At 42.4% G+C, this 16772-nt stretch overlaps 1 protein-coding gene across 2 annotated transcripts in view; it reads right to left on the minus strand.

Moving 5' to 3' along the window:
* Positions 1–16772, minus strand: part of LOC121316672 (thyroid adenoma-associated protein-like) — a 154171-nt gene that overhangs the window by 119807 nt on the left and 17592 nt on the right. For both annotated transcript variants that reach the window (XM_041251718.1, XM_041251719.1), the window contains exons 15-21: positions 16566–16692; positions 15572–15726; positions 12689–12917; positions 10479–10614; positions 7830–7966; positions 7020–7157; positions 5720–5877 (exon numbers count right to left, since the gene is read on the minus strand). In XM_041251718.1, coding sequence (XP_041107652.1) covers positions 5720–5877; positions 7020–7157; positions 7830–7966; positions 10479–10614; positions 12689–12917; positions 15572–15726; positions 16566–16692 — 1080 coding nt within the window. The remainder of the gene's footprint in view (positions 1–5719; positions 5878–7019; positions 7158–7829; positions 7967–10478; positions 10615–12688; positions 12918–15571; positions 15727–16565; positions 16693–16772) is intronic.

The following is a 16772-nucleotide window of genomic DNA, read 5'->3' on the forward strand; positions in this document are numbered from 1 at the left end:
GTGTTTTTTTGCATACTTCAAACAGGATTCAAGGTGGGCTTTCTTGAGTAATGGCTTCCTTCTTGCCACCCTACCATACAGGCCAGATTTGTGGAGTGCTTGGGATTTTGTTGTCACATGCACACTTTGACCAGTCTTTGCCATAAAAGTCTGTAGCTTTTGCAAAGTTGCCATTGGCCTCTTGGTAGCCTCTCTGATCAGTCTCCTTCCTGCTCGGTCATCCAGTTTGGAGGGACGGCCTGATCTAGGCAGGGTCTTGGTGGTTCCATACACCTTCTACTTCTTGACCGCTTCCACTTCCACTCAAGGCCTTTGGTGCTCATGGTTCAGTCCTTGCTTTGAAATGCACTACCCAGCAGAAGGAAACTACAGGAACTGCTGAATTTATCCTGAATTCATGTGAATCACAGGTGGAGGCCACTTAACTTGGTGTGTGATTTTGAAGGCGATTGGTTACACCTGAGCTAATTTAGGATTGCTATTACAAGGGGGGGGAGGGGGGGGGGGGGGGGTGGTGGACACTTATCCAACCAAGCTATTTCAGTTTTTATTTTTAATTCATTTTCTACAAATTTCTAGAATATTTTTTTGACTTGGAAGTTGTGGGGTACTATATGCTAATAAATGAAAAAAAAACAACAATTTTAATGCATTTTAATTCCAGGCTATAAGGCAACAAAACGTGAAAATGTTGAAAGGGGGTGTAGACATTCTATAGGCACTGTATGTATGTGTGTGTGTGTGTGTGTGTGTGTGTGTCTGGAAGTGATGGTATGGCCCCCACAGAGCCCTGATCTCAACATCATCAGTCTGTCTGGTATTACATGAAGAGAGAGAAGCAATTGAGGCTGCCTAAATCCACAGAAGAACTGTGGTTAGTTCTCCAAGATGTTTGGGCCAACCTACCTGCCGACTTCTTCAAAAACCGTGTGCAAGTGTACCTAGAAGAATTGATGCTGTTTTGAAGGCAAAGGGTGGTCACACCAAATATTGATTTGATGTAGATTTTTCTTCTCTTCACTCACTTTGCATTTTATATATATATATATACACACACACACACACACACACACACACACACACACATCAGCCCGCAGCTCCAGAATCTAAAAAATATTACAAAATCTTAAATACAATTTTTTATTAAATATACTCCATGGCCGATATGCAGAATCGCTCATTTTAAATGTTACCGTTTAGTTTAGGAATGTTCCTAAGTACCCGGAAGTGTTGCGACAATAGTGACGTTTTTGTTGAGTCAGCGCTCAATAGGACCGTTGAATTTAGGTACACACAAATAACAAGCAGAGGTCGAAACAGGACTCACGTGGCAGTTGCAGTGTTTGAAGCCAAAATATAATTTAGAAGCTGTGCACAAGAAATGTCTACCTGCACACAAGCTTCAAGCTGCATCCTGAAACAAGCAGGGGTTTTGATTCAGTTAATTTTACGCTGACTACTCTCAGTTTTATTTAGTACAAACACAAGGAACTTCTGTCCTGTTCAGTCACCAGCGCTACTGTGGGATGCACTGTACAGACTGCACCAACAGCATCCTGGGATGTGATCACGGAGCTAGGCTATACAACAAGCCAGACCCGTCCTGCTGTTCACAGGAGGAGTGGAAGGCATTTGGAAAGAATGTGTGCTCATGAAATCGTCACGGCTATTAAACGCTGTGTTCTGTTTGAAATTAGGGCTTGCGGTTACTAACTTAAATGTTAATTGAAGGCATCCTCAGCATGGGAGCAGGTGTGTCTGGTATAAAGGCACCGCACAGGCTAACCGTGTACATGTTTTCACACACACACACATTTTATATACATACATACATACATACACACACACACAGTACTGTGCAAAAGTTTTAGGCAGGTGTGAAAAAATGCTGTAAAGTGAGAATGCTTTCAAAAATAGACATGTTAATAGTTTATATTTATCAATTAACAAAATGTACAGTGAGTGAACAGAAGAAAGATCTACACCAAATCAATATTTGGTGTGACCACTCTTTGCCTTCAAAACAGCATCAATTCTTCTAGGTACACTTGCACACAGTTTTTGAAGGAACTCGGCAGGTAGGTTGACCCAGACATCTTGGAGAACTAACCACAGTTCTTCTGTGGGTTTAGGCAGCCTCAGTTGCTTCTCTCTCTTCATGTAATCCCAGACAGACTCGATGATGTTGAGATCAGGGCTCTGTGGGGACCATACTATCACTTCCAGGACTCCTTGTTCTTCTTTACGCTGAAGATAGTTCTTAATGACTTTCGCTGTATGTTTGGGGTCGTTGTCATGCTGCAGAATAAATTTAGGGACAATCAGGTGCCTCCCTGATGGTACTGCATGATGGATAAGTATCTGCCTGTACTTCTCAGCATTGATTAATTCTGACCAAATCCCCAACTCCATTTGCAGAAATGCAGCCCCAAACTTGCAAGGAACCTCCACCATGTTTCACTGATGCCTGCAGACACTCATTCGTGTACCGCTCTCCAGCCCTTCGGCGAACAAACTGCCTTCTGCTACAGCCAAATATTTCAAATTTTGACTCATCAGTCCAGACCACCTGCTGACATTTTTCTGCACCCCAGTTCCTGTGTTTTCGTGCATAGTTGAGTCGCTTGGCCTTGTTTCCACGTCGGAGGAATGGCTTTTTGTCCGCAAGTCTTCCATGAAGGCCACTTCTGACCAGACTTTTCCGGACAGTAGATGGGTGTACCAGGGTCCCACTGTTTTCTGCCAATTCTGAGCTGATGGCATTGCTGGACATCTTCCGATTGCGAAGGGAAGTAAGAATGATGCGTCTTTCATCTGCTGCAGTAAGTTTCCTTGGCCGACCACTGCGTCTACGGTCCTCAACGTTGCCCGTTTCTTTGTGCTTCTTCAAAAGAGCTTGGACAGCAAATCTGGAAACCCCAGTCTGCCTTGAAATTTCTGCCTGGGAGAGACCTTGCTGTTGCAGTATAACTACCTTATGTCTTGTTGCTGTGCTCAGTTTTGCCATGGTGTATAACTTTTGACAGTAAACTGTGTTCAGCAGCCTCACCTTGTTAGCTGAGTTTGGCTGTTCCTCACCCAGTTTTAATCCTCCTACACAGCTGTTTCTGTTTCAGTTAATGATTGTGTTTTCAACCTACACTTTGTGCAAGTGTACCTAGAAGAACTGATGCTGTTTTGAAATCAAAGGGTGGTCACACAAAATATGGATATATAAAAATCTAATATAAATATCTATATATATATATATATATTATATATATATATATAATATATATATATATATATATCTTATATATATTATATATATATTATATATGTGTGTTTGTGTGTGGTGTGTGTGTATATATATGTATGTGTGTGACCCATACACACTGGTTTACAGAAGTATTCACCCCCCTGCAAAGTTTTCACATTTTGTTGGCACCTGAGCGTACTCCATGACGCTTTCAAATTCGACTTTACATGTAGAATCTACACAAACTACTCCTCATGATAAAGTAAAAAAAAATACATATATAATATAAAGTAAGAATTACAGAGAAAAACAGATTAATCTCAGTTGCATAAGTATTCAACCCCTTTGCTACTGCAGCCCTAAATCAGCTGAGGTGCAAATTATTTTTTTGAAAGGTCACAAAATTAGTGAAATGGTTTCAGGGTGTGTGTACTCAAAGTGGTTCAACTTGCAGATAATTTCCCTCAGGTATATAAACACTTTCAAGCTGCCACTCACATAGTGATCCAACAAAGCAACCATGAAGCAACCATGAAGACTAAGGAGCTTTTGAAACAAGTCAGGGACAAAGTGGTAGAGAGGCACAGAGCAGGAGAAGGGTGCAAGAAGATTTCAAAGGCAGCGATTATCCCTCTCAGCACAGTGAAGTCCATCAATAAGAAGTGGAAGATACACCATACCACCCAGATCAGGTCGCCCTCCCAAACTGAGCAGCCAGGCAAGCAGGAAACTGGTTCAAGATGTCACTCTGAAGCCAACAATGACCTTGAGAGATTTGCAAATTTCTGTGCCCGAGATGGGAGTCAGTGTTCACACATCGACAACAAGCCGGTCCCTACACAATGCTGGCCTGTATGGACAGGTGGCAAGAAAGAAGCCATTAGTCAAAAAGCCTAATCTTAAAGCATGTATGGAGTTTGCGAAAAAGCATGTATATGATACTGCAGACATGTGGAAAAAGGGTTTTTGGTCTGGCGAGTCAAAAATTGAACTTTTCAGTCTATATTCCAAGCGTTGCGCCTGGTGCACGCCCAACACTGCACATCATCCAGTCAACACCATCCCAGCTGTCAAGCATGGTGGTGCAAAGTACAGGCGACTCCTTGAGGGAAACCTGTTTGCGTCAGCATCAGCTGAAACTGGAGAGGAAATTCACATTTCAGCAGGACAATGACCCGAAGCACAAAGCCAAAGCCACACTGGAGTGGTTGAATAAGAAGAGAATTAATGTTCTTGAATGGTTCAGCTGAAGTTCTGACTTGAATCCAATTGGAAATTTATGGCGAGATTTGAAGATTGCAATCCATCAACAATCCCCAACAAACCTATCAGAACTGGAGCAATTTTTCCATGAAGAATGGGCAAAAATTTCACTATTCTACTGTGCAAAGCTAGTAGAGACCTATCCAAAACGACTCACAGCAGTAATTGCTGCAAAATGTGCTTCTACCAAGTACTGTCTTTAGGGGCTGAATACTTATGCAACCAGTAAATTTCATTTTGTACATTTTCTTTGCAAGTTTTGCTGAGATTTAACCTCCTCCTCATATAACAGTGTTCAGTTTAACCATTGCAGCTTTGAATAAAAAAAGTTTGTTTGAAAAACTGTGCATACATGTGACCAGGATGACTAGTGGTGAATTCAGACCCTGAAGGATGCAGAAACCAAAACATGCTTGCTGGTGGTGAAAACTGAGCCATGGCGCTCAGTTTATTTATTAAACAATAATACAACAAACGATTTAAAAGAAAACAGCACACCACACTTGACACCAAATAAAAGACAAACAAAAGGACAAAACAGTAAACAAACACAGCGAGTGAAATCAATTAATTACTTTTCCTTCTCTGTTTTACTTTCTCCTCCCCACACCTGTTCTCCACTCACTGTTCTCCACTCACTGAACACACAACCCCGAGTGAGTGAAAACATGCTGTTTTTAAGCAGCTGTACTGAGACTCGATTGCTAATCAATCATTCAATCGGAGTCTCGATACAACTGGGCGTGAATTAATAAAGTGCAATTCCTCGTGCTCACATATTATATTTTACCTGCATGTGAAATGTTGTGCAATCCTCGTGCCTAAACACAAATATACATTTTAAACACTCTCGTAACCCATATTTATAGCCCGTGTATTTTATACATAAACACCAACATTAACACACTACAGACAACAGAAAACACTAAAACGCAAAGGGGCACTCCATCACAATACATTATTTGTAATTCAGCAAAATTTGACATTGGTAGGGGGTGAACACTTCTGCAAACCAATGTATATCTATATCTGTACACATACATATCAATATATCTATCTATACACACACACACAAATGCCTAAAATACATAAACAAATTCAACCAGCCCTCTCTCAACTACACTATTTTGCTTAACAATAATAATAATAATAATAATAAATAATAATAATAATAATAATAATAATAATAATAATAATGTGTTTAATGAAAATGAGTACCTGCTGCTCTGTGAGGAGCCCGTCCCTGGTCTCTGCAGTGTACTGTAGAGGAAGGCTCTCACACACCATGCCCAGCAGCAGGGACACCTCCTTCATACTCCTCCAGCAACACACTAGCACCATCTGCGCAGTCACCTGGCACGGCTGACCCCGGCGCCCTGGTAAAACACAGGAAACACACCTCAATGCACACCCATACTGCTCAATACCCATTAATACAACTCACACAGTCTAGCCCACACTAGTTATGGTAACACTTTACAGTTTAAACGTTTTAACGCTTTCCAAGTCTACAGTATAATAAAATGCTTCCTTTTCACATCTTCGTTTAGTAGATGTGTTGATTTATTTTTTGTTATAGAAATGGAGATGTGTATTATATGATAGTGTCCGGAACGGTAGTGTCCTGCACTACAATAAACTCCATGGCAGTTCCTGGGGAGAAAGCAACTGCTGTTTCAAGAGACAGCATGAAACATCTAGCCAGAGTTTAGGCAGGACTCTGCTTTCCAATAAACATCTCAACTCACTGACTAAACGCCATTGAGATTGATGTTAAAACACTGCCATCAAGTGGTCAAAGGGAGATTTACTCTTGAGACAGAACTAATGCTAGACATTATAAACAGGCCCCTGCTGTTATTGTGCACAGGACCAACTGTGCTGCAGTGCAGTGCAATCACTGTGAGGAGAGGCTGCCTGTCCCACCTCACAGTCCCACGCTGGGGTGCAGAGTATTCTCTGTGAGGAGAGGCTGCCTGTCCCACCTCACAGTCCCACGCTGTGGTGCAGTGTATTCACTGTGAGGAGAGGCTTCCTGACCCACCTCACAGTCCCACGCTGGGGTGCAGTGTATTCACTGTGAGGAGAGGCTGCCTGTCCCACCTCACAGTCCCACGCTGGGGTGCAGAGTATTCTCTGTGAGGAGAGGCTGCCTGTCCCACCTCACAGTCCCACGCTGTGGTGCAGTGTATTCACTGTGAGGAGAGGCTTCCTGACCCACCTCACAGTCCCACGCTGGGGTGCAGTGTATTCACTGTGAGGAGAGGCTGCCTGTCCCACCTCACAGTCCCACGCTGGGGTGCAGTGTATTCACTGTGAGGAGAGGCTGCCTGTCCCACCTCACAGTCCCACGCTGGGGTGCAGTGTATTCACTGTGAGGAGAGGCTGCCTGACCCACCTCACAGTCCCACGCTGGGGTGCAGTGTATTCACTGAGGTGCAGGGGGTGGTGCCAGGCAGTGTATTAGGGTTGGGGGTTTGGGATTAGGGAAGGGTTAGTGTTAGGGTTCCTGACCCACCTCGCAGTCCCCCGCTGGGGTTGTCATCAACAGGGCTCCCCTCCCTCTCCTGCTCCAGCAGCCTGGCCTCGCTGGAGAAGTCTTCACCATCTCTCGGCTGGATCTCCTGCAGGATCTGCTGCAGACTGGCTGACGACTCTGATACAGACAAACAGCTCAGCACAGCATCAATACATGCACAGGCTTACTCAAGAGAGCAGAGTGCAGCTTGCACTGTACGCTGCATGCTGTCCTGGCAGTGCTGGCAAACACTTGGGCCCACAGGGTACCATGTTCTAGAAACAAGGCTGCAGAAATGTATGAACAGCTTTGTAAATATAATTTTTCTATTCAATATTACCCTTATATAAGTTTCACCATAGTAAAAGTACAGCATTGTAATAGCAGTGAAAGCATGGTAAAGCACAGGGAAGCCCTGTACAGAATAGGGAGAATAGTAAAGCACATTAAAAAAAAATAATACTAATAAAACGAGTCAAACGGGGTAAGTTATGGTAAATGAATAGTATAACCATGGGAAAAGCAGGGGAAACCTACAAAAATACTGTGGTAAACTTTTATAAGGGTAATATTTTACTACTGATTTTTTTTTTTAATGAACTGTTGCAAACATCACATCAAGGCATATATATCTTACTATCCTGGGTACTACCAAGAAGATGACAGGTAGGTTGCTGCGATCCAGGGCAGTTTCCCAGTGTTCTACACAAGCAGTATATCAAATCAAACCCTTACTGCTGAGTTAATAGATACAAAGGCAGGTTACTCCAGACAGAAGATGTCTTTGTTCCATCAGAGGAACGTTCTTACCTGGCTCCGTATCCATAGGAATGAGCCCTTCCGGAGAGGAGCTCTGAACGACGGGAGACACCACAGCAGACATCCTATAGGACACGGAGATGAGCTCAGCAACCAGCTCCCTCCACTGCAACACCATCACCAGGGACCTGCGAGACAGCAACACTCTACACTGCACCAGACTGAGAGGATGAGCCACACACCCCAACACTCTGCACTGCACCAAACTGAGGGGATGAGCAACACACCCCAACACTCTGCACTGCACCAAACAGAGGGGATGAGCAACACCCCCCAACACTTCACACTGCACCAAACAGAGGGGATGAGCAACACCCCCCAACACTTCACACTACACCAGACAGAGGATGAGCAACACCCCCCAACACTCCACACTGCACCAAACAGAGGGGATGAGCAACACCCCCCAACACTTCACACTGCACCAAACAGAGGGGATGAGCAACACCCCCCAATACTTCACACTGCACCAAACTGAGAGGGGATGAGCAACACACCCCAACACTCTGCACTGCACCAAACAGAGGGGATGAGCAACACCCCCCAACACTCCACACTGCACCAAACAGAGGGAATGAGCAAGACTCAATAACACTCTGCACTGCACCAGACAGAGGGAATGTGAACCATTAAAGTTGCTGTCACGTTTTCTGGATAAACACCCCACTGTTGAAGGATCATTGAATCTGAAGGAAAATGAAGACCGAAGAGCATTCTACAGAAGTTAGAGATAAAGTAATACTAAGGCATAGATTAGGGAAAGGGTACAAAATAATATCCAAGTGTTTGGATATCCCAGTGAGCACAGTTGGATCAATAATCAGGAAGTGGAAGCTGCATCACACCACCCAGGCACTGCCAAGAAAAGACCGTCCCTCAAAACTCAGCGCTCAAACAAGAAGGAGAGTTGTGAGAAGCCACAGAGAGGCCAACAATCACTTTCAAGGAGCTACAGAGTTCAGTGGCTGGGAGTGGAGCAATGGTGCACCAGTCAACCATATCAAAAGCTCTGCATAACACTGGCCTGTATGGGAGGGTGGCAAGAAAGAAGCCGTTACTCAAAAAGTACCATCTGAAAGCATGTCTGGAGTTTGCCAGAAAGCATGAGAGTGACCCAGCTGCGATGTGGGAAAAAGGTTTTGTGGTCAGATGAGACCAAGATAGAGTTTTTTGGCCAAAACTTAAAGCACTATGTGTGGCGCAAACCTAACACTGCCCATGCCTCAAGACACACCATTCGTACAGTGAAGTATGGTGGTGGCAGCATCATGCTGTGGGGATGCTTCTCATCAGTAGGGACTAGGCATCTTGTTACAATTGAAGGAAGAATGGATGGAGCAAAATACAGGAAAATACTGCAAGAGAATCTGCTTCAGTCCGCTAAAAAACAGAAGCTTGGGAGGAAATTCACCTTTCAGCAGGACAATGATCATAAGCACAAGACCAAAGCAACATTGGAGTGGCTCAAGAACAAAAAGGTGAATGTCCTACAGTGGCCCAGTCAAAGTCCTGATCTCAATCCCATTGAGAATCTGTGACACTATTTGAAAATTGTGGTCCACAAGCGTCGTCCAACCAACCTGAACAACCTGGAGCAAATCTGCCAAGAAGAATGGGCCAAAATCACTCCGACACTGTGTGCAAAGCTGGTAGATACTTACCCCCAATGACTTAAAGCTGTTATTGCAGTGAAAGGTAGCTCTACCAAATATTAATGTGTGGGGGTTGAATACTTATGCAAGCAAGATATTTCAGTTTTTTATTTTTCTTAAAAATATTTCCCAACATAAAACCTGTCACCTTACAATAATTGGATTTTGTTTTAAAATAAAATATCGAACAGAACGAAATTTCAATGTACCATTTGTAATTCAGTAATATGAGAGAATTGGTCAGGGGTCTGAATACTTTTGCAAGGCACTGCATATATATATCTATATATATTTTAAACTGTGGTTTTAGACCGAGCCACCACTTTCACAACATACAGACAGCTTCACCAACTCCCCTAAACACCCACGATAACTTCTGAATATACTGTTTTACAGCACAGCTCACAAAACCCTCACCAACACTCATTCTCCCTTGACACAGGTTGCTGCCTCTTGTACAGCTGTGCCTGAGCTCGACTGCCTGTCAAACAGGCACATTCTACACAGGGATTTTACTGGCAGGGGAGACAATTAACCATTTTCTGCCAACCCAAAAAAACAGCACCACAAAAATACATTTAAATCACACTCAGTCACAGATGGTTAATGTACACTGCTTTAAAGAAAACTGGAGAAGGCACCGACACTGCAGTATATTCAGCTACAAAAACCCCTGAACTGATCAACCTAACTGGCTGCATTCTTGCATGTAGCAGGCCTGTGATGTTTTGGATTCAAGAAAATGTGATATTGTGACCTTTGCTGACACAACCTAGCGCCTGTACTATACCAAGCAGCTGGACTCGACTCTGCATAAGCAAGATTAAGAAAATAAATAAATAAATAAATAAAAATGTGAAAACTTGGCAAAACCACACAGGACGGTTTGTTTTTGTATCAAGATAAGGAACAGATTAATAAGTCACGAGATTTCACAATGAAAGAATGACTATGCCGATGGAGAGTGTTGCAGAGCCGTGCGACTCACCTGAGGTTGAGCTGCTGCAGTCCAGCGATGATGCAGTGCACTCTGCCGTACATCGGGTGTGTGACAGCGGCCTGGAGCAGAGACCTCTCCGCTTGCTCGATCTCCACCGTGAGGCACACCAGCAGGTACTTCACAACTGCAAAGCAGAAACAAAACACATTAAAAAGCTTTCTTTTCATATATATGAATGGCATTGCACATTAAGTTTGTGTCAAATATCAGATCTACACATAAAACACAGCACAAGGGAAAAAATGATTTTAGTTTTGCTTCCTAAACTATACAAAATGTCATTTATAACCTCCCATTGCTACAAGTATTTTGTGGCACACACAGTTAGGAAACAAATGTTTTGGCTGTTGCCTCTCTGTGAACTGTACGCTGGTGAAGGCACTCGATGAAACATCTATCTTCTTGACTGAGGGGTCAATTTGATCAAAACTGTTGTACACACCACCTGGAGAAGACAACTGTACTTCTTTTAGAACATTTTACAGCACTGGAGGATCAACCTGGATTTTACCAACCACTTATCCATGACAATCCAGGGATTACTACTAAAAATGCATCGATACAGTCCAGGAATCCCTAGTGCTGTAATATCAAGCTGTGCTTGATCCTGGTGGGATAGGTTGATGTCAACCCTTTACTTTGATATGTTTTACTGTATGTTTTCCAGTTATGGATGAGTGTACTGAATAGCCCCTTCAGTCACTGTGTGCACAACAGTAGCATGGTACTATGGGTTGTCCTGAAATTTTGTTGGATTGAAACCATTATATAAAAAAAAAAAAAAAGGAGAGAGAAGGGGAGGGTTATAAAATAAAACAAAACAAAAAAACAAAAGGACTGTGCCAAGCCAATATAGTTCCTCTTTAACATTACAAACTGGAAGGCTAAAAATAGATTAATCAAAACAATTTACAGGGGAAAAAGTACCATTCCCACATGCTGTTAATAAGCTAGGAGGACTGCAATTGAAGCATGCTTTCAACGCTGGCAAAACATAACCACAACAGGGCTGCATGCCGGCTCCTGATTGCAGTGCTTTTATAGGTTTGTGTGGCCTTTATAGATTGGCAGGGATGGGGTTAAATTCCCCTACCTGCCTGGGTTTGTGTCCAGGTGGCTGGGGTTGACTGGAGATGTTAAAGATCAATCAGCACACAGGCAACTGACATAAAATGAGGCCTCAGCTTCCCATTAGTGGGAGGAGGGAGCTGAGGAAGCAAGGTAATGGTTGTGCTTGCTGGTTTTTGGGTTTGTTTGTTTTGTATATTTTCTGATCCAGTGAAGGCATTGCCCAGCCTGGAAACCTTTATCTTGTAAGTTTTACTTTGTTATATGTGTTTGAATATCTTTGTTTTGGCCCTTGTGCCCTTTTATTTTGTATGTGCTTGTTAATAACAGTATTATTTTTTTGAACTGCAGTCTGTCTCTGGGCCTCTATCCACTCGCCAGCCTGTCACAGCTTGCTTTAGAGAGACGCCTTTGCTAGAAGTCTATTAAACGTGTCTGCTGTGAAGGTGGAGCAGTCGGTGTAGGAGTGTGCTTCTCATTATTATTATTTTAAATTAGACAAATGGTGACCTTATTTCACCTTTGATGGAAACACACACATTCCAAAGTTTTATTAAATTCATCAGAAGTGTCTTTAAAACATTCTTTAAATGATGCTAAAGTCTGGTGAATAGGGCCACATGTAGAATTTAGAACACGGCACGTTTTTATGGTTTAACCCAAGATTATTCAAAAACATAAATTTCTGTAGAATTGAGGATAAAATGATTGTTCCCCTCCTCACACTTTCCCAATTGGAGTCTTTCAGGAGTCTTTTCCGAAGCAGCCCCATTAGTAAGACTGGTAAAGAATGATCTAAGCAACAACAGCAACACAGAATTATGCAAAACACACGAGATACTAAAGAAAACAAGGAAACGATACATTCAAACAGACTGTGAGGTGGCCCTGTAAACTGTGTGCTGTGGAACGCTGCACCCTTAAGGTCTAAATCCAATATAATAAAATGCACATGGTGTGAAAGATGAGACGGAGTGACGTAAACCATGCTAAAACGCAAGCCTTTTCTTTTACTGTCGTGAATCAGGGAACAGTTGGTTTAAAAAAAAACTGCAGCTTTTTGGTTCCGAGACTCTCTTCCTGCCGGTAACAGCTTGGGCCGTGACGCTACCCTGTCACAGGGTCCTTACCTGCAAAGGTGTTTCTCTCAAGGATCTCCACAGCCTCCCCCTCCTGTCCACACTCTCCGACAGACAGGTCAACCCGCTGCTCCTCTGCGCAGAGCTGCAGTGCCCTCAGCAGAGCCCCCTGGTGGACGAGCAGGTTCAGCAGGTAGGAGGCGCTCACACAGTCATAGGGCTTGGTGCTGGTGCTCAGGGTCAGAGCAGCCTGGAGCAGACCTTTCACATGCGCAGTGTCCTGAAACAGAACCACGGGTCCAATAGCACTGTTCACTTTGTGGCAATACTTCAATTTAAATCCTTCTGAAGAACAAACTGATTTGCTTGTTTTTTTGTTTATTATTTCTCTGCCATTATAGCAAAAACTAAAGCAAACAATCAGTTACATTGTGTATATTTTTATACCCACTAACTCATTGCTAAGTGCTACTTCCTTGCGTGCCTTAGTCTCATGAGTATCAGTTGTAACATTTTCACTCAGTATCTGACCTGGTGTCAGCACCAACAAACAGCAGCATAGCTTCATAAGAATCCTCATTTCTTTGTGTGCATCTGTCTAAAACTTTGCATAGCAACTTAATATAAACATATGTGCCTTACATTAAAAAAAGGCACAGAAACAGATTTCATCCTGGAACTAATGAACGTGATGCTGGCTGACTAAAGTCGACAGCGACTCGTCTCCTAGTATGACAAAAGCAGATGGTGGCAGGATACGAGTTAATGAACTAGGTTTGTATGAAAACAACACAGAAATAAACAAGACTTCAAGCTTACAATTACCCTACAACTAGCTCAAAAAGCTGAAGTCGGCATTCAAATGGTTTATGAGATAGGAGCATCTGAAAAAGCAATGCTTTATTAGACAGAAATACAAATTGGGATAAATATATCAAATAAACTGGGCAAGCAAGCTTGCTGGGTTTATTACCTCTTACTGTGCTGTCTTCTAAAATGGGCACTCACAATCAAACACACATTTACAGTGTAGAGACCCCACAGATAGACAGCCTTCTGCTGAACTGGCAAAACTATTTCATCTTAAATGAAAACACCGGTGCCAGTAATGACACCGGATCGAATCTTGTTTCTCTCAGACTCCTTTAAATGCCAGTGTTTTTATGTTTTTGGGGAGAGTCGGACAGTTTTAAAAGACTTGATGTCCTACAACAGCTGGGTTTAGCTTAACTTGACAGATCAGCACTGGATGTCTTCCAGAGATATACAACGAAAGGAAACGTCTCTCCCTGGCAACTCAACCAGTTACATAATTAGGAGAATTGTGTTAAAATACACGTGGAACAGCCCCGACACCATTTGGTTTTAGGAGGATTTGAAAAAATGTAAACTGGAACAAATGTTACTGAGCTTAACATAGCGACATTGCAATGATTAATGTATTCTTGTTAATTCAGATGTGTGCAGCGCTGTAGAAGAAGCCAAGATGTAGCTCAGTAGCAAAGAGGGCGGCAAGCAAAAATACAGAAATGATCCCCCCCAAAAAAACAAAATTTAAAAGGCAGCAATTTAGTAAAAGTTACAACAACAAACAAAAACACCGCCATAGTCGAAGATATCAGCGGATTAGAAAAAAATCATGTTGTGTAACTTATAAAATTACTTTGTGGTCAAGTGTGTACTGTACTTGTTGGGATGTTTAAAAAAAAAAAAAAAAAAAAAGCAGCGCAGCGTTTACTGTTTAGAAGCATTTCAAGACAAACTCTCTGGCAAAAAACGTAAGGATTTTTTTTCTTTCGGTTTCGGTGTTGCTGACGCAGTTTGCTATTTGCCACATTGTTTTTTAGATTTAAACACTATTACATTGTTTATTTTTTTACACTAGATTTGAACAGAAGTGATGATATGAGTTATTTTTTGGACATGCAATCCATCAATTTGAAACTATTAAAACATGAAGATTGACAAATATGTTTATAAAGATAGAAATGAAATGCTAATGAGATGATCTGTACAATACTTTATTATTATTTTAAAATAATATACTGTAAATCTCATGGCAATGTGTTCTGTATAATTAATCTGTGTTTATTTTTCAGTGAGAGTAGCGCAAGGAAAGAATGTCGTCTCCCAAAAAAAACCAATCTATCGGGGTGTGAAACCAGGATCCCTCTGCTGCAGCAGTGTTCCAGCAAGCCATTACGGGACAAGATGCAAGATGAGGGAAAATAGCTGTAAAATGTTGTATAACAGAAATAAACAAAATAAAACACATTTTGTCTCTGCAGAATTTGATTGAGCCTGTTGCAAATAGTACGTGCATTTTGGTAGAGAAACTGCACAGAATTCAGAGAAACTTGTGACAGGTTATACACAAGTTCTTTAAACAAGCTGGGGTTCAGATGATACAAAACTGAAAGAACATCAAAACAAAAATCTGAATTCCACAAAGCAGCAGCAATACTTGGTAATAATTTCGTATCTCTGATGCAACAACTAAAACACAGCTTATAAAGTGGGAAAAAAACAGGCAGAAGCTATTTTTATGTTTGAATAACTCAAATATTGCTTATTATAGTTGCTTACGTTTACTAGCAAATGTGTTCCAAACTGCACTGAAAGGCACATTTCCTTAAAGTATGCTATAACGTTGCTGAGGTGAGGTGGGGTCCCAGGGACCCTTTTGTGTATCTTGAAGAATGTAGTGAACCCGTCAAGCTGCAAGGCTGGATCCACCCTGTTAATCATTAACTGATTGATTGTGTTCACTGTTAAATAAAACCAAAATCCTACAAGCTGTATTTTACTTTTGTGTGTGTGTGTGTGTGTGTGTGTGACGTGGAGGGGGCAAGTAGATTTTTCTAGCATTTTGGACAAGTTTTTTTCAATTTTTTTTTCAAAAATTGCACACCCCTGTAACACAAGCCATCTCACCTGGAAGCCCAGTGCTGAGGGGGGCAGTTTCCTGAGCAGGTTGAAGGCCAGGCTTTTGATCTCCTCAAAGCCGCTGGTGATGCACTCCAGCACAGCCTGAACTCGGGCAGCAGTCAGGGTCTCCCCCAGCTGGAACAGGGAGTGACCAGGGCCCGCTACCAGCACAGAGAAGAGAGAGCCTCAGAACCATGTCCAAACAAACATGCAAACAAACAAACAAACAAACTGCAGCGCTACCTACTAACACCCATTGCATTACGATGTCAAGCTTAGGACTAAAGTAAAAATCAAGATTTAGAAAAACAAACAAAAAAAAAAAATATTAATACTTTGCAAGTGCCTTATTCTTCTGTAGACTATTTTTGCATTGACTCGGTGAAGCCCATTTATCCTGTTGCCACACTGTAGATTCACTCCACTCACTCACTCATTCAAATCAGTCAATTGTTCTACATGTGCAATGCTGCCACCAACAGGAGGAAATCTTCTCAACCAAATGTAGTTATGTCTTCCAATACAGACATGGGTAGAATTATCTAGTGTGTTATTTTATCTTGTCGGTATGTAATGTCTTGCTAACGAAAGGTTAGAATTTTATTTTTTATATAGTATTGGTTATTACACCCTACTGACACCCTGGTCACTGTAATTTGCATTGTAATGTTTGAATTAGACTCATGAGTCACACCCACTCACGTCATAAGGATCGTCTCTAGGTGCTTGCATTCAGCACCATTATAAAACCATCCTTCATGTGTGCCCTCCACCATCCAAATCAGTGCTACATCACTGCACAGGCATGAAAATAAGCAGTTTCACCCATTCCAAGTTTTACTACAAGCTTGATTAGCCAGTGTATAGGTAACAAGGGCAGACGTGTCATAGTAAAACCAGGAATGGATCAGACTGCTATACAATGGGAGCCCTTGCTGTACATAACACAAACACTGGGCTTTGCTAGTTGACTAGAGGCCAGGGTTAGAGCATGCCGTACCTTGTGTGGAGAAGGTGAAGGTGTCCGCTACGAGTCCCAGCAGGTTCAGAGCAGAGAATCGGGTGGGGAAGGACGCCCCCGGGAACAAGGCTTGGAAGAGGGTCTCACACACCCAGCACATGAACTCCTGCAGAACAACACAGGGGATCAGCACTGCTAGAGAGTCTCACACACCCAGCACATGAACAACACAGGGGATCAGCACTG

The sequence above is a fragment of the Polyodon spathula genome, chromosome 6, assembly GCF_017654505.1.
Source record: "Polyodon spathula isolate WHYD16114869_AA chromosome 6, ASM1765450v1, whole genome shotgun sequence".
Classification (NCBI taxonomy): Eukaryota; Metazoa; Chordata; class Actinopteri; order Acipenseriformes; family Polyodontidae; genus Polyodon; species Polyodon spathula.